The 27024-nt window shown below is 46.6% G+C and overlaps 2 protein-coding genes and 1 pseudogene across 3 annotated transcripts; all 3 read right to left on the reverse strand.

Annotated features, from left to right (window-relative positions):
- Positions 1–245: 245 nt before the first annotated feature.
- Positions 246–10093, reverse strand: LOC125516883 (annotated as a pseudogene).
- A 4110-nt stretch (positions 10094–14203) lies between these two features.
- On the reverse strand, positions 14204–15439 carry LOC125514613 (uncharacterized protein At5g39570). The gene is made up of 2 exons (XM_048679947.1): positions 14876–15439; positions 14204–14755 (listed from the first exon to the last, which is right to left on the reverse strand). Exons 1-2 carry the CDS (start codon positions 15227–15229, stop codon positions 14435–14437), a joined length of 675 nt encoding a protein of 224 aa, XP_048535904.1. The 5' UTR covers positions 15230–15439; the 3' UTR covers positions 14204–14434.
- Positions 15440–15592: 153 nt separating this feature from the next.
- Positions 15593–26760, reverse strand: LOC125514611 (probable serine/threonine-protein kinase SIS8). Of its 2 annotated transcripts, XM_048679946.1 has the most exons (13): positions 25993–26758; positions 24792–25232; positions 24309–24412; positions 22745–24123; positions 22565–22605; positions 18833–18901; positions 18289–18389; positions 17470–17548; positions 17263–17361; positions 17116–17184; positions 16520–16569; positions 16257–16433; positions 15593–16123 (listed from the first exon to the last, which is right to left on the reverse strand). In XM_048679946.1, exons 1-13 carry the CDS (start codon positions 26605–26607, stop codon positions 16009–16011), a joined length of 3339 nt encoding a protein of 1112 aa, XP_048535903.1. In that variant the 5' UTR covers positions 26608–26758; the 3' UTR covers positions 15593–16008. The 2 variants fall into 2 exon arrangements, 1 of the variants encoding a protein (XP_048535903.1); XR_007286535.1 differs by lacking the exons at positions 15593–16123; positions 16257–16433 and having other exon boundaries at positions 16538–16569; positions 17470–17568; positions 25993–26760.
- Between the last annotated feature and the right edge of the window lie 264 nt (positions 26761–27024).

Below are 27024 nucleotides of genomic sequence, written 5' to 3' on the forward strand. Positions count from 1 at the left end.
CCCGCGAGCTGATCCAGGCCGACTGCCGCCGCCTGAGCGGCGCGCATGTTCTTCACGGGAGTCTCGTAAACGGGCGGGAGGACACCGAAGGCGCGCCCGATCGCACTGCCCCAGGCCCGCACATCGGTGACCCGGATTGGCTCGGGCGCGGCCGGCGTAAAGCCGTAGGCGGCGTTGCGCTCCAGCTGAGCGGAGTCCAGGCGACGCTGCGTGGCGGCGAGCGTATCGGTGAGGTCCAGCAGGCGCTAGCGGTTCTCCTCGAGCCGAGTCTGGGCCTCGGCGATGTCGGAGGCGTCGATGTCGGTGCCGATGGGGATGCGAAGGCTCTGCATCGTGGCGCGCAGCGGGTTGGGCGAGCCGGCCCGTTTCGCTGCAGCCTTGGCTGCGGCGGCCTTCCTTGCCGCGCTGGACGAGGAAGAGGCACCGGTGTCGGTGACGAAGACCTCCACGCAGAGGTCCATTGCCCCGGCGGGAGCGTTGCCGTCGAGGGAAAGGGGGGAGCCGGAAAAGTCAAGTACCTCGTTGGAGTACTCGTCGGCCGCAGGGGCGTCAAAGACGCGTAGCGCGGTGAAGGAGGCGGTGAGTGCGTTGATGATGTTGTTCGCCAGCATGACGGGCTCGTCGGAGTCGGAGAGGGGCCCCGTCTGAAGCATGCTCCCGGCCAGGACCTCGAGCTGCCCCACGGTGGGCGCCAACTGTCGTGGTGGGCGCACGGCATATGCCAAGGGATGGCTAAAGATAGGAGGAGGCTCGAGGGCACTGGTGGGCTCCAGAGGCGAGGTTGGCATGAGCGAGCGCAGGACGCAAGACATACCCAGGTATGGGGCTCTCCGGAGAGATAATACCCCTAGTCCAGCTGAGTGTGGTTGATGTGTTTCAGTACAGAGTTGCTCCTTGAGCTGTGTCGGGGGAGAAGGAAGGCTGGCCAAGGCTTAGGCTGCTCCCTCTCCGTATGTGTGTGTTCTACTGATTGGTTTCTTCACCCCCGTGCATGGAGGCCTCCTGGGAGGTTTTATAGGTCAACCCCCCAGGGATACAATAGTAATGTTACAAGGCCGTGGGGAGGGGTTGTCATTGTCCGGGAAGCCGGCGCTGGGACCCGCCGGGGGTCCGGGCTTGCCGGGTTCTCCGGGCGCGAGGCCCACCGGGTACGGGGGCACTGTTGGTCATCTTGTCGATCGTCAAGGAGTGGCCGGGTTGAGTCGGCTACAGTGCCGCTCCGTTAGGTCGCCGCTTGCTGGCGTCATTGGTGACGGTGGTTGCATTGTTGCCTCGTCGGCCCTGGTCAGCGGGTAGGTAGGGCACTGTTGCCACGCCGTGGCTGACCAGAGGCATGGGCGAGGTGGCCGGGTTTAGGAACGCGCCAAGGGTGGAGCTGGCTTGTTGGCGAAGTCTTGACGTGCCTGGTTCAGCCGTCTTGAGCTGGTTGTTGGGGCCGAGTCGAGGAGTCCGGCCGGGTTGCGGAGTTCGGCCAGGTCGAGAGGCTTGGTCGGGTCGAGCGACCCGGCCAAACGTGCGCCGCCTCGAGGGGCGTTGCTAGCCCCGTTGTTTTTGAAAAGGATTCGGGTTCCGTTGTCTGCCTGGAATTCATCCCCGACACCAGGAGTGCAGGACATTTGGCCTGCGTCCTCGCAGGCGCCATTGCTAGATCCGGCCCGCACATCCCTTTCAGAGGCCAGCTGGTGGTGGACCCGGTGGCTTGCACGCCTGTACATGCATGACTCATTTTTTGGTGGCGAGCTGGGGTTTGGCGTGCCTATATCCCATGCGATTAGCCTGCCCAGAGGCCTACTGGCAAGTCAAAAAAAAGGCCGACGATGGACCCGATGCGAACTCGGTGTCTTGCTCGCCGGGTGCACGCAGTTGATTTGCCGGTTGGTGTTGCGTTCGTGTTTGCTGGTTCACGTATGTGTTGGAGGTGGTGTGCGCCATCCAGCTATGTCATCTAGATGGGGGTAAAAGCTTTTCGACCATGCCTTGCACGTATGCCTATGTCAGTTTTCTGTGTCGGTACTTTCCTGATCTTTTGTTTGTTGGTGATGGTTCGTCTGGGTCCATGTGCGTCCATGTGTCAGTATGTTGGGTCAATAGCTCGCGTGAGTAAGGCCATTGGCTTGGGGTGTTTCTATTTGGCACACCGGGTTAGACCGCGTCCTCTAGCACCGGCCCTCGAATGGAAAGGTCTTGTTAGCTTCTTCCTCTTTCGTCCTGCCAGCACTCTCCTTCACGGCCAATGTCTCACATCTAAGAAGGCTCGCCCATTCCTTCGGCTCGGTCCCCTGGAATGGAAGGGTTCATTGAGCGTTTTCATCGTTCTCCTGCTGGCTAGCTGAGCCGAGGTTTGTATGCTCTTTCCTTCTTTCTTGTGTGTGATCTCTTTTGCACGCTCACTATTAATTGTCTTTCCCCTCACCTTTGCAGGTACTACCATCTTCTTATCATTGCTAGGATGCAACCATTCTTGGACTTTTGTTGGTCAACGTGGGCTATCTCATGGGTTCGTTTGTCCTTGTTGCATTTTTTTAATATCAACCATCATGTTTCTGGATGTAGTTCATTAATGTAGTGCGCAGGATGCGTTTTGTTGCCGCCTTTGTAATTCCTGTTTTGGAGAGATTGCCAAGGGCCGGGGGGCGGGGGGAGTTTGCTGGCCTCGACGGGGATGGAGCTGCATGTGGATGTTGTTTCTCCCTTACCGAGGATCCTCGCTCGCGAGTGCCTGCTATTCCGTTTGATTTGCGTGTGCCTTACGTCGGTGGTTGTAGGCCGTTTTCTCGCTGTTTGATTGGTCATGGATGTTCGTCGCCATGCCTGCCATCTCGAGGATTAATGACATGTGATCCATGGGCGCGTCCATGGCCCCACCGTTCATCGACAAGTGCTCTGCGTGTGGGTGTGGCCTTCTCTCTATGTCTACAAGGGTCATTATATTTGGAAGATGAGTCCATTTTTTCTTAGTTCAACTGTTGTTGTAGTCCGCTAGCTCTATTGTTGTTCCATCTCTTTCTTTGGAAGATTTGGATAAACATTCTATATATGTGTATCTTTTATTGCATCTATGGGTGTTGATTTGAGTGTGTACCTCGTGTTTTGTCTCAATTCCCTCTGTATTCTTCGTGTTCTTCCTCTAGTCCACCTCCAATTCGTGAAGATCGGGCCACTATAGGATTTACCCCTTATCACAAGGTCTCAAGTCATGATTTATATTTATGTTACCTATAGAGCAAATGTGATGATTTGTTGATCGAAGGGATGATCATCAATTGGCTTGTCGAGATACTTGACCCGTCAAGGTGAGTATTTGATAGAATCCCGAGAGGGATATTTGACATCACGAGAAAAGGACATGAGGTCTGGGTCCTCTCTCTCAACATAAGGTAGAACCTTGCCGGTAAAGTGATAGAAGCGTGTGTCTTGAGATCCATCTTGGCGAGGTGTCCTCTCAAAGGATACTTTGTCGCATGGGTGCACTGTACAACCTCTACGGGTTCCAATTATTTGAAATAGTCGTTTCAGCGGTATGGACGGGATCGGGATTAGTGACACTTACGGTCTAAGCCAAACTTGGAGAAAACTCAATTTATCAATAAAAATGCCAACCCTAAGTTGTACGAGAAGTATTTTTTTAACCTCACGCCACAGAATAATAGTTCCACGGTAATTTTCATTAATAAATAGTATTTTACAAAGAGGAAGGAGAAAAGGGGGGAATCTAGATCTACAAAATAGTAAAAAGGCTACTCAGCCAACTCCAGTTTTTAGAACATGAGCATCATTGTATCAAAATACTTGCACTTCATCTTAATTTTGAGGAGATGTAAATTATTCTTTAGAGTATATTCCAGGTCTGGACTGTTGGTGTGATATTCCTGAAAACTATGTACGGGAAGTGGTGGGACCACCACTCTTGCTTTATGTTGATCCCATCTTGCTGGTTATGTTATGTTGATCCCATCTTGCCAGTTATGTTATGTTGATCTCGTTGATTCTGTAGTCTCTTGTGATGCTCGTTTTTGTGGCTCTTTCTAAAGAATGTTTATGTGATCCCACTGATTATGTATTATCTCGCGACACTCGTCTCAGAGGTTATATTATTTACTATTTACATTCCCCTCCCCTCCTCCCCAAATCTTTAGTGTCTAATGATGCTCGTTTTGGTGGTTACTTACGTCGATCCCAGCTTTCCATTTACCTTGTGTTGATCCCGACATGCTAGTTACTTATTGCACTGATTTATGTCACAAATCTTTGATGTTGTACTGATGCACATTTTGGTTGGCTATACAATTTTATTATATAATGCTCTTTTCAGATTTGATATTTCTAATTGAACTGTTTGCTTTGCCTTCATTTGAATGTGCATTTTTCTTGCCTAAGTTTGTCTACTTGGGAGTACATCAATGTACTCACTTGGCTTGTCGATTTTCCCAGACCCCGAAGACGATCCCTATGCTTGAGGGGATGTCATTGAGTTCAATGACTACGATGTGTTCCAAGAGTATCCATGTATGTATTGATACTGCTACTGTTATGCTTCCGCTTATTCTATTACCACTCTGATCGAGGCCTTTTATGTACAAATAATGTCTAGGGCTGATGTACTATGTTCGACTTTTCAACTTCCTCGCTATTGTTGTAATAATCGAGCTTCTTGGTCATATACCTATAATATATGTTGGTATTGTATCTAGTTACTTAGTGAATATGGGGCCCGATGATATGATCTCTGGGCTGGCGCACAACATAGCCAATTGAATGAATTGGTGCATGACATGCTTGGTGGATGACACAAGGGATATTGTACTCCTAGAACCTTTATTTTGAAGCCTTCGCCCATGCGGACTTAGGATATTGCCAACTATCTAAACCATGGGAAAAACATTCTTGCATCACAAGTGTTTGCATTCTCTTTACCTTTCCCCCCCCCCCCCCTCCTACTTATTTGCTAGTTGTTATTCTTCGCTCTTGGTACTCTTGTTAACTTGCTTGCTAAGTTCTTTGGGATGTATAGTCCTTGTTGTCTTGCTCTCAAAACTGCCAACATTAAACCTAGAAGTAGAAATTTGCGATAGGAATATCCACAATTGGTCCCTAATATTATTTATGACTAGACTAAAATGTTTTTATCTTTAAAAACTTATCATTTTCACATGTGTAGATCCATATATTAAGTAATTTTTAATCTATAGTAAGTTAGAGGTGAATGTGCAAAACACATCAAGAACCACAATTATCCAAACATATGTGTCATGTAATTGTTGATTTCCATTGTACAAGTAAAAGAAATTGTAGTATTGCATGAATGGACATATACAAAATATGCAATTAGCCTAGCAGTCCTTTACTGCACCAATGAGTCTGCATGTGCATTTGTTATTTGAACTGCAACACCACTTGACTCGTCAACTTGTGAGTTGCCTACGTCTGCAGGTGTTTTACTTGGGATTCTTGTGCGTCTCCTAGCTTTTTCAGCCCAGTTGACAAGGCCTTCAGTCACATTTTCGTCAAACATAACTCTTCTGAAAGAACTCCCCATCTTCAACATTATGAAAATTGAATTAGAATGTAAACATAGAGATTGAGGGCAGTTAGTTAAATTATGCTAGTAAATGCCTACATGGTGGCATCAATTCAGGACAAACAAACTATTCAGATAAACAATAAGTTATATGATCACCTATATGTACCAATTTCTATACAGAATATTGTACTAGTAAATAATTTTTTTGGTAGACAAGAATTAGTTACTCATAGACCAAACCGAGTTGAGCAATCACTAAATAATCAAAGAAGGTAAGAGGCAATCCACTTAGTTTAGAAAATAAACTCACATGAGAGACGACGGCATAAAGCGGTAGGGTGATGTAACAACAAACGAGTTGGCTAATGACACTGAAAGAAAGGAAACAGATAATGAGTTTCTTAAAATGTCAAGATGTTGTGATTTACTAGTTACTCCTATGATACCTTATGACAACTCGAGCTATAGCGTATGCTCGATTTCCCATGATGCATGATTTAAATCCATATGTCACCTGCATGGTTGGCAATGCAATAGTTAGTTCTACATATACATATACGAGAATTGGACTAACTTTGAAGATAACAACCTCGATCGGAAACTTATAGTCTATGCAATTTCATCATATTATTATTGTCTTCAAAACTAGAAGTCAGTTTGATTTGGTGCCTAGTTAGCATATAATTCTTACCAAGAGCCAAAAGAATAGTGCAATCTCAAATGCGTTTTGGAATAGGACGACGTGGATCAACAAAAGGACCAATTTTGGCCGATGGAACCAAAAGAAATCATCTGAAGGAGCCACTACTAAATCTCCTTGAATCGCCGTATGCTTTTGTGCAACCTCGTAAGCCAATTCCGTAATGATGTGCTCCATCTTGCTTCCAACCAAAAGTAGCATCTACCAAAAAAATCAACCGATGTTATAGTTATTCCTTTACGCATGATCCTTGTTATAGACAACAATTGTGTTCACTGTAAAGGTTGGCGTACTTTGAAGAAGTCCTGCTTCATTATATATAATTATGAATTTCACAAAAAAAGGCTTGGCAATAGTATGTATCGAAAATATGTGTATCTCATGTATGCTCATTCTTCTATTTGCATTATGTCTCATGTTTACTTACAATGAATGGAACCAACGATATCCAAATGTAGACATACAAACCTAAATTTATGACAAAAGAATAGTGTTATTAACGCATGAGTAATATAATATTATGTAGCGAATACAATCAAAAAATATGAAAATTCGGTAAACAATGGTTGTGAATGGGCCATAACTTGCAACCATTGGTGATACGAACCTTGAACATTCAACAACAAGAATACCATGAGCAATGCCCAGAGGTACCAGCTACATAAAAACAACATGCAAAGTAGTTATTATCTAAATCAAAAAATAAAATTATCAAAATCCATGCTTTAGAAAAAAACATGACATTCATTTCGTAATAATAGCATTGATAATTTACCTAATACCAACAACCTTCTTGAAATCAACCTCCAACGCTCTGATCATGTAATTGTAAAAATTGAATGTTGGGTTACAGTGTTTCTGTGAGAAGAAAAACAAATAAAATGTTAATTAGTTCCAATGATATGGAAACATGTATGTGACGTTCATTGATGATAATATATGCCTAGTTACCATGACGAAACCAAGTCGCATTGTTGTGTAGTCTTCCTCAGTGACTGATCCATAGAATTGTTTGAAGAATGAACACTAAAAATGGTGAATTAGTTTATAATCCAACTATAATCAAGAACAAATGAAATATTAATAATATTTTGATACTACAAATATACCATCCAACCAAATATCCTCCACCGTTTTCGGTGACCTTTAAAATGGTCTTGAATAAACTTGAACTCTTGAACATGCTTGATCATTTCAGGAGCTGCATAACGAATCCTAAATTTCATAAGAAAATAGTGGACACAACTTTATGTTAAGAAAAACAATTCTGAAATTATCATTATTCAAATTCTAAAACTATCAGCATCATACCATTATCACCATTTGCATGAATCTTGCTCTCCCAGTGATGCCAATTTCTCGTCTAGATGATAATTGATAAAAATCAATAGGAAGAACATGATAGATTACTTGTTAATACACATATAGTTTGAGGTTTAGTACCTGCATAATTCCTAGAATAATGGTAGAAGCACTGAGAACAAAATGAGTGACTGCCAAGATGAAGATAAATATGTGCAACTGATGAATAGCTTCAACAGAGAGTACCGGAACTTTGCCCTACATGCGGAATAACAAATGAATCATTATATATGTATAAGGGCCAATCTGTCAAAGATGGAAAAACCATCAAATACCAGATACCTAGGATAAATGCAGAAGTTGACTGTTGTGTAGTTGGTAAATTTCCTGAAATTTTCTGAAGTCTTTGTGATATTTCTAAGCCTTTTTGCAGTGGATATTTCTAAGCCATTATCAACATTCAACTATTCTCATATATACCATGCTTTGTTTAGAGTTGTGGTTACATGTTGGTGAACCAGACTCCCACGGTAGTGCCATTTTAAGCTCACTGGTGTAGAATATCATGCATGGGCGGATCCAGTACCAGTAGTGCGTCATGGGTACCACATCACACCAAAAAATGTGGAGTTTCTTTTTACCATCTAGTAATACGTATATGTAGCATTTTCCAACAATTCACTCCAACGTCCAAAGCTAAAATTAACAAATCTGATATAAGCCTAAGATAGCAAGATCTACTGCAAGTCCATTGGTATCTTTTAATCAGCTCGTTCGCTCCTGTAATTGTGCTCTTGCATGCACCGTTATTACAAAGAAAAACACAGACTTGTTTAATCAACTAGACCAAATTCCTACCTTAGAAATAAAAACTAGACTGAATTTAAAATTGTTTCCGCTGACTAGCAACCAGGCAGCTAGCGAGAGAAGTCGAAGCGTATGGGCACTCGTAAGAACAAGGTTAATAGTATAGCCGGCAGTCTTGGAAGTCACTCAAACTGACACCCGCGTCGCCCTCCTTGCGACTTGGGGGATTACCCTAGCGCCACAACTTCTCCCCAACTCCCCTTTCTCATCTCATCGCTGCTAGAGGAACCGGCTGGCGAAGCCCATCAGGCTCCGGGGATGATGGCAGTGGGGTGCGCCTTCGGCTGGTCCGTGGTGGTGGGCGTGGCTGCTCTGAGGTGTGGCCTAGGTGATGTTCGGCCTCCGGCCGCGTCCACGCAAGCTCCTTTCTAGCAGGTGGCACGGGCCTCTGACATGTGGTGCACTTGCTCATGCTGGCCTACTATGGTGTAGATCGGCTCGTGGGGGCGGGATTGCGGGATTCGGTGGAAGATCTTGCATGCCGGTGATGCATGCAGTGGCATGGCGACAATGCGAGCAGCTTGTGTTGTATGGCGTTCTCTTCCCCTGCGCGGCCCCGACTACCACCCCAACCTCGCGGCGCTGGACTCACCACCCTCTCATCACCCCATGGTCTCCTATCCCTCTGGTTGCACCAGGTGAAAACTATAGGTCTAACCCTAGTTGGTTATACCTAGCAATTACGGCGTCTTTAGATTGTTAGCTTGTTGAATGCATTGCTTAGAGTTTACCTAGACTTGATCTTTCGGGTGAAAACCTATGATCTGATATTCGATTGTTAGATTTGACAACGGCGGCACTAGTGTGTCATTCCCTTCGGGAAGGCATTGCTTCCAAAGAATCTTGATCGTGGTCCTTGTGTTGTCGAGAGTTGGTTGGCGTCGATGGTCGTTGTTGCATATCGTCAATCGCTTGTTTGACTGTTTTTTTCTTTTTGTCCATCTAAGCATAGCTTCAGTCTTGTATGATGTTGCTCTTTGTCGGCGTGATCTTTTGCACGTGTGTGTGCTGGTGTCGGTTGTGCACTCTAGTTATGCAAAGATCGGATGTGTGCTTATTATGATTGTATCTCTCATGCTGCATTATGAATCAATAAAAAAATGCCCTTATATCCTGAAAAAATTATGTCTCGTGATTCATACGGCTGATATGGCTCATATGAACGTTCGATGTTTACCTTTTTTAGGCAGTGATCGTCGGAGGCGGCTCCAGCGGCCAGAAGCCGCCTGGCCCCGCTCAGAACGAAGTGCGCGGTCTCGGCGACGCCGTCCGGCGCAGGCGGCTTGCAGGGCAGCATGTGGCTCATGACGCTCCGTCGCACGCACAGCCTCCCCATGGCTCCCTGGAACACGGGGAGCAGCAGCGATATGAATCCCAGCACCATCAGCTCCTCCTTCACCCTGAGGAGGACCTCGTACAGCGGCTTCTTGCTGCTCCTCATCATCCTCTGCAAACGTAAGCGCCCAAACGCAGCAGTTAACAGAGAAACAGTTCAGAAAGAAGACGTACGTACGTAGAAGCTTCGTCGATGGGATGGAATATGGGGTATGTACGTATGTATACCTTGCCTAGGCGGTGGAGCAAGCGCTCGAAGACGAGGGAGATGATGACGATGGCGGAGCAGATGGACGCGACGATCCATGTCGGCGTTAACTCGAGCGGCTTGGGTTTCCCTTCTTCCCCGCCGGCCATGGCGCCCCAAGGGTCACTGCTAACCCTTGTTACTGTTCGTATTCCTCAACGACATGAACAAGCAAGCAAAGGAGAAGTTCTCGATCGACTTATAATGGTCCTCGATGAGCACCAGCATAGGGGAAGTCCACTCCAAAACACGGCTCAAGAAAACAAGATGAAGAAAATGGCAACGATGATTACAATGTGCGCTCCCCATTTTCCAAACACTTTGCAGCACGCAGCCCATGGTCTCTGCCACATTGTCGATGTACGCTATGCCCCCAAGCTTTACCTATGGGATTTTGTCTGTTGCCAGAATGTCGTAGAGATTTCGCCTTCGTCAGCGATGTAGTCCTGTCTCCGGCCGGCGGCCGGCGCTGCCGTAGCGCGTCCTGTCCTTCCTTCTCCACGTTCCGACACGGCGTTCCTTGGTCCTTGCCTTCTCACACGGTCATGCTTGATCCAATCCATTACCGGTTGTCCTTGATCATCTGGTTTTATTTTCAAGCCCAATGCCACTGTTTGATCTCGACCAAACGGCTGCGACCTGCCAGGCCGTTCGCTGGGGGTTCCTTCCCAGCGAACGTTCGCCGGTTAGCATTACCGTACATTATTTTGTTCTTCCGAGGGTGAGACGGGCCTTGACGCAGCGGCGGCATGGATTCTAGAAGGTTCCAGAAAGAGGTGGGCACAGGCAAAAAAAAATGCGATCATGTCCTTGTGGTCCGTGAAAGGGTCACGCGGTGGTAGCCAAGAGCAAGATCCAAGCACCCGTCGCATCGGCCGTATCGCCCGTGTCCTTAAGCTCATGGGGCTGAGTTAATTCACGTGGCTGTCACTATCGACAACTTGAGAGGACCGGCTCGCCATTTCGGTGATACAGTATATATTCCGAGTATATATCACCATGCATGACCATAGTAATACTTCCTTTTTTTCTAAATACGAAGTAAAATGAGTGAATCTACACTCTAAACAACATATATACATTTGTATATAACCCATACTAAAATCTTTAAAAGAAGACTTATATGTAGAGAGAAAGTATATATTTCGGTGATATAGTACAAGCTGGTGGACATGCGACATCCAAGGGTAGATCATCATGGATGCCCGAGTACCGAACCCAAATGGAATTACGCCCTCCGTTCTAAATTATTTGTCGCAAAAATGGATGTATCTGAAAGGGGTGTTGAATACATTTGCGACGGCGACTGGACAACTCATAAACCCGTCGAAGTGTTCCATTCTTTTCTCAAGCCAGTGTCGTCCGGATGTTATTCAGGAGGTTAAACACACACTGGATATCACCCTAGAAGCGTTCGAACCCAAGTACTTGGGCTTGCCGGTTCCGGAGGGGAGGATGCATAAAGGGAAATTTGAGACTCTCCAAGAGCGTTTGAGGAAAGTGCTTGTGGATTGGAGTGAATAGTACATGTCGTCGGGGAATAAGGAGATTCTTATTAAGTCAGTGGCACGGGCCATACCAGCATATGTAATGAGTGTCTTCAAACTCCCGGCTTCTGTTTGTGATGATCTTACAAGGATGATACGTCAGTATTGGTGGGGGGTAGAGAACGGCAAGAAGAAGATGGCATGGATGAGCTAGGATAGGCTGTGTCTGCCTAAACCCATGGGGGGCATGGGGTTTAGGGATATGAGGGCGTTTAACCAAGCGCTACTAGCTAAGCAAGCCTAGAGGCTCCTGGATAGACCAGATAGCCTATATGCGCGGTTGATGAAGGCAAAATACTATCCTTCTGGTCAGCTTTTGGATACGGTGTTCCCGGGCTCTGGTTCTGAGGTATGGAAAGGTATTCTACATGGCCTTGCGTTGGTCAAGAAAGGCGTCATCTGGCGGGTCGGTAATGGCATGATGATCCGCACCTGGCGCAACCCTTGGCTGCCCCGGCCGTTTTCCTTCCGTCCGATAACTCCTAAGGGAAACTGTCGTTTTAACAGAGTCTCTGACTTTTTGGATGATAATGGTGCATGGAATCAGACTCGGCTGAGGGAGTTCTTTTGGCAAATGGATGTTGATCGCATCCTGAAAATCAGAACTTCGCCTCGCCAACGTGAGGACTTTTTGGCCTGGTTCCCGGAAAAGAGTGGGGGGTTTACGGTGAGGAGTGCATACAAGCTGGCTACATATGATCACAATGTTATTACAGCAAATGGTGCCTCGAGTACTGCCCCAGATGGGAACCGGTCAGGATGGAACTACATCTGGAAGTCTAGGGTTCCTCAGAAAATGAAGATCAACGCATGGAGATGTGTGACGGGGACTTTGGCAACGCAGAGTTGCAAGGCATACAGACATCTGACGACACGATCAACCTGTCAGATTTGTGGGGTGGAGGAGGAGGACTCATTTCATGCCTTGGTGACTTGCTCACATGCACGTTTGCTCTGGATTAACATGCGCTGCCGCTGGCCACTCCCGGAGGATGATTTCTTAATCCATGATGGGAGAGAATGGTTAACTACTTTACTGGCGAAGTGCTCGACCGATGTCCAGGACAAGCTACTTATGTTTATTTGGCGGATTTGGCAGCTACGCAACGACCTGATCCATGGGAAGGAGATCCCTCCTATTCCAGCCACCGTTGAATTCCTTGACAGTTACTACAAGTCCATTAAACTGGCTGCATGCTACACTACGGAGGAGATCATTAATGGAAAAATGTCAACCGGGGAGATGCCGATACCAGACCAAAAGGGCAGGGTCATATCGACTCCATGGCCGGCGCCTCAGCCAGGTAGGGTGGCTCTATCAGTTGATGGCTCGTTCCTGAAGGAGGATGGATCTGCTGCTGTTGGTATGGTGCTTAGAAATGACAAAGGAGATGTCCTAATGGCTGCCTACCGTTTCATCTTTTATTGCAATGACCCGCTGGAAGCAGAACTACATGCGATCATGCAAGGTTTGGCCTTAGCACTACAACACTCTGACTTGCCGGTGGTGGTTCAGACGGACTCGTCTGAAGCTTTGTCTAGCTTGACAAATGATGCACTTCTTCGTTCGGCGTATGGACAGATCGTCATGGAGATCAAAGCACTTCTTGTCATATAATTACCACCGTTTATCAGCGGCGGTGGATGCCGGCGTGGAGGCCTCGGCCGGCGGAGCTGGTGGTGGCCTTCTCGTCATAGTGATGAGAGGTCAAGTGTGGCTGAGCATGGGGCGGCGTGCGGATATGACGGTCCTGACGTTGGTTGTCGTTGTATGGGCGACGACAATGATTGGCGCGGCGGTGGGTGCTTCCTGGAGCACCTAGAATCAGGGCGGCAACCCCTCTTCTTCGACGGCGGTGGACTCCGTGATCATGCAGGCGGAGCGGAGTCTGAATTTCGAGGTGATGACAGCCTTCTGAGGCTGGTGGCAGCATGGGACGTCCCCTTCATCAACAGATCAAGTTCGATGCGGCTCAGCAGGTAACACATGCATCTCTTTCGGAGTCGTCGACCACTGCCTGCCGTCGGTAGGTGAAGCCTCCGGCGGATGCTACGCACGATGTCTCATGCGGGGACGTCAATTCATGCCTGCTATCAGCACGTGCTGCATAGTGGCTCTGGCGAAAGTCTCATGTGCTAGCCTGTTGCTGATGGATCGAAGATGTTGCGACAATGGCGGGAGACAGGCGATATGGGATATCTGTCTTCTGATGTCTTCTCCATAGGTATCCGATTATCAAGGCGTCGGTACTCGGATAAGGGAAGATGGTACATTCGGCTTCAATGGCGACTTTATGCACTCCAGTGAAAACACAAGATCTATAATCAGGCTATGTCGACGTGTGCCTGTGTCGGTGTCCTTGCTGATGGTGGTGGATTGAAGCTTGACTTTAGGGATGAGAATCCGAAATTCAACCTTGTGTTGGACTCGCTATCATCGGCGCACGTACGATGATTCCTTCTTGAAGGCGTAACCTAGCAGTTGTGTATTTTTTTTTATTGTCGTCGTGTAACATAGGGTTAGTGGTTATGTGGTGGAGTTACTGTCGCGAGGCATGCACCCTCGGATTTTTCTTTTCGCTTTATTACCGACTCGATGTTGTTCGGCTGCTCGATTTTGCATTCTTAATAACATATGGTTGTATGCATGATCCTGATACAAAGGCTGGGGTTATCCTTTAAAAAAAACTGCATTTCACAACCCTTGGGACAAAAAATCACATATTGAAACACAAACAGGTCAAACTGCACATTTTATTGCTAAGAGAATCTCAGGCATATTGGATGCATGTTGGCCGGTGAATAGCGAAATGAAAAATGCTTTTAAAAAAAATACGAACTGGTGATTCATCGAAGCAAAGCCGCCGCGACTATACTTATTTAGCGTCAGCTAAACTCATGTCAGGATGCCTTGATCAGTCATCGTAATCATGGCGGCGGCGGTTGTTCCCGCGACGCTGCTTCCTCTCATCGTCGTCGTCGTCATCGTCGTCGTGCTTCTTGTAACGTGGCTTTCTATCATCGTCGTCGTCGTCGTCACGCTTCTTGTAACGCGGCTTCCTGTCATCCTCATCATCATCGTCGTCGTCACGTTTCTTGTACCGCGGCTTCCTCTCGCCATCGTCGTCGTCATCATCGTCGTGCTTCTTGTGCCGTGGCTTCCTCTCATCATCGTCGTCGTCGTCGCGCTTCTTGTATCGCCGCTGCCTATCGTCGTCGTCGTCATCGTCGTCATCCTACAAAGAAATACAGCAAAGAGATGATTCTCAGGGCAACGGAGTCAACGGTGTCCGTGGGCCCATCTCGCCAAGCATTCCGAAACGTAACAAAAGTCCGTGGCCGTGATGAGCACTCACATTCTTCTTGCGGCCGTAGCTGGGCCGGTCGTCGTCGTCGTCGTGCGCCTTCCTCCCTTGCCCGTAACCAGCAGAGGAGCCGTGTGTCTCCTCCGGCCTCCTCCCGTGACCTGCGGAGCCGTGGCTGTCCTGGTCCTGCGGCCTCCTGCGCTGCTGCTCGGCCGCGCCGTGGCTGTCGTACGAGGACGAGGAGGTGGAGGCGGTGGAGATGGGGTAGCAGATCTCGTCGGAGGGCGGGAGGGCGCGGCCGAAGGTGAGGGTGATGTCGTAGCCGCCGCCGTAGGGGGTGGGGTCGTGCTCGTCGAAGTCGGCCACCTCGTCGGCCTGGGCGCCGCCCCAGAAGATGCTCGCCATCCCGTGCGCACGTTCGTCCGCGTCTGCTGGAGGCTCCGGAGAGGGATCGAACGGGCTCTGCTAGCGCGGGAAACGCAGAGACGGGAAGAAGAAAGAGGATCGCGCGGGCCGCTCGGGGAGTTTCCACGGCTGGGAATCGGTCATGCCGAGATGGGCGCGGAAGTCGCGCGCGTTCTCTTTTTCCCGCCCGAGGATCGCGGCGACTGGCGGGGACCGATGGTTTCTCTCGCTCCATTTGCAGCTGCCTGACGACCGTCGAGATGTGCAGCAAACGGCACGACGCACGTACTTGTTGCCTGTAAATAGCAGCACAGCAGCAGGTGAGAGTATGCAGTGAAACACCGGAACCTGGGAACCGGAACAGATCACAAACTGAACAAGCTTTTCATCTTTTTCTTCCTTTTGGTTCTGACTGACACCTGACAGCATTACATTACATGTGTTGGCACATATAGCCACCATTTGGTGGAAACACAAGAGGGAAATGGAGGGGAGGAGAGGAGAGATGGTATGAGCAAAGCCCCCTGTTCCAACCGCCACGTCAGTTCCTTGTTCAACTGTTACATGGTCTGACAGTGTCCGTCTTCGTGAATGGATCGATGACAGGCGGGCTTAATACGGCTCATGCCACTGTTGGGACGAACTTACATCTTTACAGGAAAGCAAACGGACCAACATCACGCACGCTCTTTACTCTGCACACGCATTTGGTGTAGCTGTACAAAAAAACAATTCCTGTAGGTATGGACGCCGGGCAGCTGCTCATCTTCGTTTCACTTTTACCCGTCTGTTTGCTGTACTCTCTGCCTTGGTGCTTGGCTCGCGGGCAAGGGTTTCAGTAATGGTTTTAATGCAGCCATGATCTCCGCGAATGAAGGCCGCGCCCTTGGGTCCCTGCAGCAAATACAGGAGGCATGAACATTCAGACTACTAGGAATTGTACATTTGCCGAACAAGAATTCGGATGACGATTACGAAGGCACGATGTGCAATTGAAATTGCAACCGAGAGGATTAGGCATACTAACGTCTGCCAGCATCTTGTTATGATCTCTGCTACGGCGGGGTCGACGTTGTCTGGAATATCAAGGCGGCGACTCTGAAACCCAACTGCTCCAACGACTTGCATTGCGTTCATACCTTCCCAAGGCTGCTGTAGCGTACAAAGTTCCCACAGTATGACACCGTAACTAAAGACATCGCATCTGCCAACATACACAACCATTTCAGCAAGCACAAATTTATGTGAGACATGAATACATATGAACTGGGTTTTAAGCAGTAGACTGACTTCTCATCTGATGGTTCATTACGTAAAACTTCAGGTGCCATCCACTCCGCCTGCAAACCAACGCACACATTTAGTAATAAGTATGGTAGAGCACTTGAACCACCCAGATGCAAACAAGAACGCCTACATGTAACATAATCAAGTTTTGTTTTCCGCCAGTGTACAAGAATTATCTGATATAAGTGCAACAAAATTCGAAGACACTTAATCCCGTGCGCTAGCATAAGTACATTAGCGAACTATGTGACTACACCGCTAGGCGCTAGCTATTTGTGGACTTTGAACTAGAATACTTTAGTATAATAAAAGGGGTCACTTTTTCACAAAAATAAAAAAAATAAAGGGGGTCACTTGTGTGTGTTTTTAGCAATTGGCTTCCTCTGATGTCTTCCCAGCCGTTCAATGGCATTCGTTTATTAAGAGGAGAGAACGGTTTCCGGAACTGGAGAACTCGTACACTTCAACAAAATTTAAACATGCAGAAAGAAGTTCATCTATACTCTCCCACAGATGGAAATATGCAGTAGCTTAAAGCTTAAAGCACTGCTCACACAAAATAAAAGTTATACAGAAATTGCAGGATCATGCAAGCTTACTGTTCCAGCTGTTGATCTTGATGATAGGAAGGTATTGTTCTTCATTCTTGATAGGCCAAAATCACAAACCTAATTGCAAAAAGTTATATAGCTTGCAATAAAAACAGAAGACAGAATGCCATTGATATAATGGAACTTGTGTGTTACCTTCACAACCCAGTTCTTGTCAACCAGTAGATTTGGAGATTTCAGGTCTCTATGGACTATAACTGGTGTGCAATTATGCAGATAATTCATACCTCGTGCCTACAGACCATCGCAATCAAGTTAGTAAACAATATATTAGCTGTATTTGTTGCCTGCATTTGTCAACAACTTACAGACAGATATATTTAAAGCATGTATTGGTCTTACCACATCAAGTGCCATTCTTAACCGCCTCTTTTCATCCAACAGGTTGTTAGGTCGATGAATCAACCGGAACAAGCTACCTCTGTAATACCAATAGCACACCTAGTAATTAGTAAATACTGTGAACTCGTTTAAAGAATGTTATTGAACTAAAGCGGACATAGTTACAGATGAAAGAGGGGGGGGGGGGGGGGAGCTGTTACATGTGTTCTCTACTATTTATATCAGCCTCCAAATCGTTTCATGTTTATTTCTGAGCAGATAACTGTATCCTTAATAGAATCACTTGTCAGCAATCTAATGTGCGCTCCTTAAAGGGGGTTGCTGACGAGCATTCTGGAATGTGTGAGATACTTGTCTGTTCTCACTTAATGTTAAATTAGCTTGAGTTACAAACTGCTCTCACTTAATGTTAAATTAGCTCGACTTACAAAGCAAGCCAGGTTATTAAAACATTACATGATCGAGAAGATGAGATCAAAACAATGTGACCCAGAAAACATAGAACAAAATTATTGTCCGGAGCGAAATCATAACAAACTAATTATTCAAGAATTCGACACTTGTAAGGATAAATGATTGATTAATTCCTTTGTGCCAATTGCTTCAGCATTTTCCATTTTAACATAAAACAGTGAATTCTAGAAAATCCATGAGCAACATGCCGCGTATAAATTTAAGTAAACTAGTTCAAAAGAAGTTGTCAGAAAAGAAAAACATCTTCATGATACGTCAAACTTTGCATCAAATGGTCAAGTGGCGTGATGATCTTATGATGATAAACATAAGTCTCAAATAAAAAAATTAAACCAACAAAGCTACCTTGGAAGAAATTCGGTGACAATGGAAAGATTAGGCACCCGAGTGATAGCACCCATGAAAAGAACAACATTAGGATGACGTAACCGCTTCATTATTCGCACCTAGACATGAAGCAATTATCAGGATAACTGCATAAGAACAAACTTATTAAACCATTACTACACATGAAGGAAACAAACTGTGGTCAGGCTACTGACTTAATTTCTAGCAATAGCCTGCTTGAATTTGCACTCAATTAGTATGAATCTGTTGTCGAAAGTAATTATCTAGAGAATATGGTGTAAACTCAACCAGTAAATCTACCATTACACATAATTTCTACTGCAATGCAGTACAATTTACAACAGCGCAGAAAAAATATGATTACTTCACAGAAACCTCGACGTTTGGCTTACAAAATGCACACTCAGAGTGCATATGAAAGCCGACAGCACTGTACAACAGACATCAGGACATACTTACATAGGCATAATAAACACCAACAAAACCGACATCACTGTACTTACATCTAGTTATGCCATTTCAAATATAGAAAGCAGTTTACCTCAGCTTTAAATTCATCCAGAGCATCGCTCGAAATATCTTGTTGCAAAAACTTCTTGACTGCAACTTCCTATAGGCAAAGCAACTTATTATTCTTTAAAAATGGCATTAAACAGAATATAAAAATTAAAGGGATTGCTAAATGATTAACACAACTACGCTTATGTTGTTTCAACATAGCCGGTCCCAAGCCCGGGTAAAGGAGGAGGGTTGTGATAGGCTTGGCGAACCAACGTAAAAACTCAGCCACTCTTATGGAGATGAAACCCAAAATATTTTCGTTGGGAAAGAAGGTGAAGGAGGTGGAGGATACTGGCTTCAAGGTGTGGTACACGGGGACGGCTGCAAACAGAAATGGCGTAAGGTATCTTGATCAACAAGAGCCTCAGGTATGGAGTGGTAGACGTCAAGAGACGTGGGGACCGGATTATCCTGGTCAAGCTGATAGTTGGGGACTTAGTTCTCAATGTTATCAGCGCGTATGCCCCGCAAGTAGGCCACAACAAGAACACCAAGAGGGAGTTCTAGGAAGGCCTAGAAGACATGGTTAGGAGTGTACCGATTGGCGAGAGGCTCTTCATAGGAGGAGACCTCAATGGCCACATGGGTACATCTAACACAGGTTTTGAAGGGGTGCATGGGGGCTTTAGCTATGGCATCAGGAATCAAGGAGAAGATGTCTTAAGCTTTGCTCTAGCCTACGACATGATTGTAGCTAACACCCTCTTTAGAAAGAGAGAATCGCATCTGGTGACTTTTAGTGCCAACACTCTAGCCAGATTGATTTCATCCTCTCGAGAAGAGAAGATAGGCGTGTGTGCCTAGACTGTAAGGTGATACCTGGAGAGAGCTAGACTTTCACTTTCAGATTCGTGACCAGTGGGATAAGCGTGCCAAAGTCGCTAGAACGAAGTGGTGGAAGCTCAAGGGGGAGGTAGCTCGGGCGTTCAAGGAGAGGGTCATTAAGGAGGGCCCTTGGGAGGAAGGAGGGGATGTGGACAATCTGTGGAATGAAGATGGCGACTTGCATTCGTAAGGTGGCCTCGGAGGAGTTTGGAGTGTCCAGGGGAAGGAGAAGCGAAGATAAGGACACCTGGTGGTGGAATGATGATGTCTAGAAGGCGATTAAAGAGAAGAAAGATTGTTTCAGACGCCTATACCTGGATAGGAGTGCAGACAACATAGAGAAGTACAAGATGGCGAAGAAGGCCGCAAAGCAAGCTGTCAGTGAAACAAGGGGTCGAGCGTATGAGGACCTCTACCAACGATTAGGCACGAAGGAAGGCGAAAGGGACATCTATAAGATGGCCAAGATCCAAGAGAGCAAGCTGAGGGATATTGGCCAAGTCAAATGCATCAAGGACGGAGCAGACCAACTCTTGGTGAAGGACGAGGAGATTAAGCATAGATGGCGGGAGTACTTCGACAAGCTGTTCAATGGGGAGAATGAGAGTTCTACCATTGAACTGGACGACTCCTTTGACGAGACCAGCATGCGTTTTGTGCGGCGAATCCAGGAGTCTGGGGTCAAGGAGGCTTTAAAAAGGATGAAATGAGGCAAGGCGATGGGCCCTAATTGTATCCCCATTGAGGTGTGGAAAGGCCTCGGGGACATAGCGATAGTATGGCTAACCAAGCTGTTCAACCTCACTTTTCGGGCAAACAAGATGCCAGAAGAATGGAGACGGAGTATATTAGTACCAATCTTCAAGAACAAGGGGGATGTTCAGAGTTGTACTAATTACCGTGGAATTAAGCTGATGAGCCATACAATGAAGCTATGAAGAGAGAGTCACTGAGCACCGCTTAAGAAGAATGACAAGCGTGACCAAAAATCAGTTTGGTTTCATGCATGGGAGGTCGACCATGGAAGCCATTTTCTTGGTAGGACAACTTATGGAGAGATACAGGGAGCAAAAGAAGGACTTGCATATGATGTTCATTGACTTGGAGAAGGCCTATGATAAGATATCGTGGAATGTCATGTGGTGGGCCTTGGAGAAACACAAAGTCCCAGCAAAGTACAGTACATTACCCTCATCAAGGACATGAACGATAATGTTGTGACAAGTGTTCGAACAAGTGATGTTGACATTCATGACTTCCCAATTAAGATAGGACTGCATCAGTGGTCAGCTTTGAGCCCTTATCTTTTTGTCGTGGTGATGGATGAGGTCACAAGGGATACACAAGGAGATATCCCATAGTGTATGCTCTTTGCGGATGATGTGGTGCTAGTTGACGATAGTCGGACGGGGGTAAATAGGAAGTTAGAGTTATGGAGACAAACCTTGGAATCGAAAGGGTTTAGGCTTAGTAAAACTAAAACCAAGTGCATGATGTGCGATTTCAGTACTAATAGGTGTGAGGAGGAGGTTAGCCTTGATGGGCAGGTGGTGCCTCAAAAGGACACCTTTCGATATTTGGGGTCAATGCTGCAGGAGGATGGGGGTATTGATGAAGATGTGAACCATCGAATCAAAGCCGGATGGATGAAGTGGCGCCAAGCTTCTGGCATTCTCTGTGATAAGAGAGTGCCACAAAAGCTAAAAGGCAAGTTCTACAGGACGGCGGTTCAATGCTGCAGGAGGACACCTTTCGATATTTGGGGTCAATGCTGCAGGAGGATGGGGGTATTGATGAAGATGTGAAGCATCGAATCAAAGCCGGATGGATGAAGTGGCGCCAAGCTTCTGGCATTCTCTGTGATAAGAGAGTGCCACAAAAGCTAAAAGGCAAGTTCTACAGGACAGCGGTTCACCCCGCAATGTTGTATGGCGCTGAGTGTTGGCCGACTAAAAGACGACATGTTCAACAGTTAGGTGTGGCGAAGATGCGTATGTTGAGATGGAAGTGTGGCCACACGAGGAACGATCGAGTCTGGAATGATGGTATACGAGATAGAGTTGGGGTAGCACCAATTGAAGAGAAGCTTGTCCAACATCGTCTGAGATGGTTTGGGCATATTCAGCGCAGGCCACCAGAAGCTCCAGTGCATAGCGGACGGCTAAAGCGTGCGGAGAATGTCAAGAGAGGTCGGGGTAGACCAAATTTGGCATGGGAGGAGTCCGTTAAGCGAGACCTGAAGGATTGGAGTATCACCAAAGAACTAGCTATGGACAGGGGTGCGTGGAAGCTTGCTAACCATGTGCCAGAGCCATGAGTTGGTCGCGAGATCTTATGAGTTTCACCTCTAGCCTACCCCGACTTGTTTGGGACTAAAGGCTTTGTTGTTGTTGTTGTTGCTAAATGATTAACACAAAATGCAAAGCAAACATGAGGAATCTTCAAACTAACCAGAACGGTTATTGAAGTCTGTCACTATAAATATCGCATTTCAATTCAAGGTCTGGGTGAAAACAGAAAGCAACAGGTGGCAAAAGTCTACTGGTAAAAATTTCCCTTTTGGTGCAAGGCTCAAACACTTAACACTATTTATTTACCTTTGTATCTCAATGCAAGCATTTCACATTATGGAGGAGAGAAAGAACAAGATGGCGTTTTTTGCAGAATTTTAACTGACTTTCCTCATTGATAAATGTCAATGACACTGAAAATTAGAGACCTATAGTCTCAATGTTATGAGTCAACATTTTTTTCACATCAGTAGTCCCCATAGACAAAGAGAAGTTAAATTGGCTTCCTTATATTTCCTTTGCTCATTTAGCAAGTGACACGGAACTAGTTAATAAATTTGAAGACTATAAGAGCACATTTAAACTGAAAGACTTACTGTTCCATGCCATTCACCTCTATAAACTTCTCCAAATGATCCTGAAACACAAATTGGTTGCACAGAAATTAAAAACTTTGAAATCATTTTATGCTAACATCAGAGAATCATTACACACAGCCGCTGAAAAAATAATATGACTAAGATAAAATTCATGTAAATAAATCAAGAGAGCGGTACCAAGGCCAATCCGTTCCCCGATTGCAATTTCTTCCAACTGCATCTCAAACTCTGCAACATCGTCTAGAGTAACTTCAGATTTTGCACTTTCTGTCCCGCTTGATTTATCTGAGGTTCTTTCAGCTTCCCGAGGAACTTCGGCAGGATCCCTTTCTTGATCTAGAGCATTATCTTGGCCATGACCAATTTCAGTGTGCTGTTTATCCCAAAAGTCATCTGCAGCTTTCTCAACCGATTCATTTCGTTCAGATGTGCTTGGTAAACTAAGTAGCTGATTACCAGGCTCCGAGTGTTCATATTGCTTGCTAACAGCAGCAGTTGTTGCAACAACTGCAGCTGCGGTAACGGTGGCTGCAGCTGCAACGGGCACATCAAATTTCATATCACTGTTAGATTTTGCGGCTGCGACAACCATCGAAGACGCTACCACTGCAGCAGTTGCAACAGCAGCGGCCGTGACAGGCAATTGCTTTGAGAGCTGTGACGGAGTTTCCTGGGGAGGTGCCGAAGGTTCATAATGAGAAAAATAGGGAGATGTGTTATCACGGATATCCGGATGGTGGTATATACCCAAACCCTCGATAGGTTTAAGTGAGTCCAGAAGTGCCCGGTGAGGTACAACTTTTGATTGGAGTTCATGCCCAGGACGATGAGACGGTGATGGGCCATGACCACGATCAGCATATTCCCTTGATCCAACCTCATTCATTCTCCTTTTCATTTCATCCTTGCTTTGAAATAGGGTGGCATCACACACAATTAGATCCTTTGGCTCCTCCATTGAATCTTCTGAAAACAAGTCAGGCGGTGCCACTACTCCATTTTCAAGTAAGACCTCATGGATTTTCCGCGCTAACTGTGGATTTTCCCTGGCAGCATGAATCATGTACTCTGAGATATCCTTTACTTTCATCCTCCGGAAACCCGTAGTGCTGCCCACTTCTGGGGAAGAAGGTGAACTTGACAGAGAATTATTTGCACCAACTGGTTTTTCTTTGTTCTTTGGTGCCACCGCTTCTTCTGTGCCTCTACTTTCATTGATAACAGGTTTATTTTCACTTGGGAATGTGCTAACCGATAAATTTTCAAAAGAACTTATCGTATTTTGTTGATTGCTTGTTTGACTAGTCGCAGCTCCATCTGTATCAGAAGGACCAACGTTGCTTGATGTCGATCTTCTGTCAAGTAGCTCATACTCAAAGGAATCACATGCAGAATTTGAGACTCCACTGTGAGAAGATCCCAAGTGATTGGCCGTATCAGCTTTGGTTAACTGATGATTATCTGAGTAGGAACTGTCTTCAAATTCTGTAGACAAAACAGCACCCTCTGAAGGAATAACTGTGCCAGGATCTGTCACGAGATCAACGATGAACTCCCTGCAAAATGCAGCATGGCATAGAAGGTTATGAAGTCTCTAGTGCATCTTCTTTAGTTTCTTCTAGGTCCTAACATTTGGGTGAAGCAAGAAATCTAACCACACACAGCACAATTATCCCAACAGATGCTTATATGTGCTACAGAATTTCATTAATGCTGACTGTGTGTGCAAAGGGTGTAATACCTTCCATCGTCATATTTCACAATGTTCAAAGCTCCATCATCCGATCCAGTGTACTGCCTTCCTTTCAGGAGTCGACAAGGGATATGAAGGCTATCAGCCAAAACCTACATCCAAGTGTGAAGAGGAAATGACTATTAGTACACCAGTGAGGTGCCTATTGGAAAAATGTCTTGCACAGTGTTCGCACATGTCAGCAAAGCAATTGTTAGCATACTGATGGATCATTTTTTAACAAATGTTTCGCTCATGGTTTGCTGCATTATATCTATATATTTCATAGAGCAGCAAGGAAACGTTATCATCCATTTTGATATTAGAACAATGTGAAACAACATGCTGATATGAAGTTCTGCATCGAATTACAGGGTGACAAACTAAAACATTACAACAGATATCCATGCTTAGCAAATTCTGTTTGTACAAAGATAGGACACGATTGGCCCCACCATCTAAAAATGTTTAATATATTTGTAAATTACTGACCTTAAATAGCAGCGCGCGATGACGAGCTAGACCAGTTTTTAATTGGCCAAGAGGCACAACTACACTTCCAATACGTGCTCTCAGGGATCTGATCATATTCTGGTATTTTCTTGACGTGTTCTCAGGATCAAATATTAGTCCACCCATGTGGTTAGAAACTAAATTAGCAAGTTTCTGAATCAAAACATTGCCAACAAATTCTGAATTTCTCGATCGAAGTTCAACAGCAATGATTGAGGCCTTCTGCTCAAGTTTCATAAGCTCAGGATCTTCACCTCTGTGAACCAATACAGTTTCCCAGTTGACACTATTATGTGAAACTGGCTGTGCTCGCAGTTCACTCAGAGAGGGCATGTTTATTGATGCCGGCCCATTCCCAATGACGTAGAGATCATAAAAGCCATCTGTTATTTTGTCATCATAGCCAAGGGCGTTGAAATTCTGTGGAGCATGAACAAATATATTGGTATGTATCAGAATATGGCAAGGGTAGAATAAAAGTAATGAGCATTTGAGTATATAGAAACACCACAATACATGGTCTATAAGAAACCCTATCGAAGATGCCATTTGTGTTCATTTATGGTCCATCAATCCCGTTTACAAAGTCGACATAGGATTCATGCATTATCAAGCAATAAATTAGTGATTACAAATAAGTATAAACATAGAAGAACTAATTTGCTGAAGGAGCTCCTACTGTTATCAGTCAACCGCTAATAATGGATTACCAGCATCACACTCTTGAACACACACAAGACATTATACTGTGGCATATAGTCATACATGAAAGTGAGTATCAGATGTTCTCCTGCAACACAAACTCCAAAGAATTCCTATCAAGAGGTTAGTCCTTTTGGAAATTTCCCTGAATTCATGGGTTTTCGTTACGGCGCAACCAAACAACTTCTGTTAGTTACTCATGCTGGATTCAACATGCCATGACATCCAATTACGGAGTTTTGGGGTCCCTGTGGATATCATCTTCTGTGTTCCAAAGTAGCTACCACTTTGCTCAAGAGAGAGCTCCCACTGTTACGAATCTAATAAGGAATATACCAGCATCGCGCTCTAGCTAGAAGACTAGGAAGCACACAGCAATGAGCATTATCGTAATGGATGATCACAACTGCGATATGAGAAACATAATGGACAATCGAAACCGATCATGGAAGCAGGCAGGGCTAGATTGCTAACTGACCCAGTATCGGGCCGCGATGACCTCGGCGAGGGAGCTCGCGGGGCGGCGGAAGCCCAGGCTCATCTGCTTGGCGACCTCGATCTCCATTTCCTCGGGGTTGTCCCGGGCGCTCATCTCCAGCACGAGCTGCAGCTGGAACTCCTCGAGGTCGTCCTCCTCCTTCTCCCTCTCCCGCTTCCTCTCCTCCGCCTCCGACGACTCCCTGATGACCCGCTCCTCCACCGCGTGCTCCTCCCGCGATCGCCGCCGCTCCCTCAGCGCCTCCTCCTCCTGCGAGAGCCTCCGCTCCATTCCCTCCTCCTGCGCGCGCCTCCTCTCGCCCACCGGCCCCGATGGCCGCCTATCCTCCCCACCCGGCGACGCGGACGCCGACCCCTCCGCCTCCGCGGGGGGCGGGGGCGTCGGGGGCGGGGGCCGCGTCGGGACGGAGTCGAGCCAGCTGGACACCACCGAGGGCGGCTGCTGCTGCCGCTGCTCGGGGAGGGTATGGTGAGCCGCGCCTCCGCCTCCACCTCCTCCTGCGCCGCTCCCCTTGCGGGGGAGCGGCGGGGCGGGCGACGACGCGCCTTCCCCGGACCCCTCCCCGATGTGGAGCTTCCTGAAGAAGTTCTTCATGCCGCCTCCCTCCGCCGCCGCCGAAACGAAAGTCGCCGAGCAGCAGCAGCTATTGGGCACCTACTGGTGTTGGTGGTGGGTGGGTGGATCCGACATGGCCACTGACGCGGGACGGACGGGGGTAACTTTAGCCAACTATTGACCCGCCTCGACGCCTCCCAGTGGCCGAGACGTCATTAGTTTAAGCGTGCCGTTATCGCCAGCGACCTGCCGCTACTCCCTCGCCCCGGCTTTTTTTTTTCTCGCCCCACGGCAGGTCGGTACCCCGTACCCGGGCTGGGAAGGAAAGGGACCGGAGCGGGCTCGTTTACCAGAAACAGAAAGAGTCAGGGGTTTGGGCGCTAATTACCCCCCGTTCTTCAGGATTTTTTTTTTTGGAAAGATGGTTCTTCAGGATTTTTGGTAAGCTCGAATCGC

The sequence above is a fragment of the Triticum urartu genome, chromosome 6, assembly GCF_003073215.2.
Source record: "Triticum urartu cultivar G1812 chromosome 6, Tu2.1, whole genome shotgun sequence".
Lineage (NCBI taxonomy): Eukaryota > Viridiplantae > Streptophyta > Magnoliopsida > Poales > Poaceae > Triticum > Triticum urartu.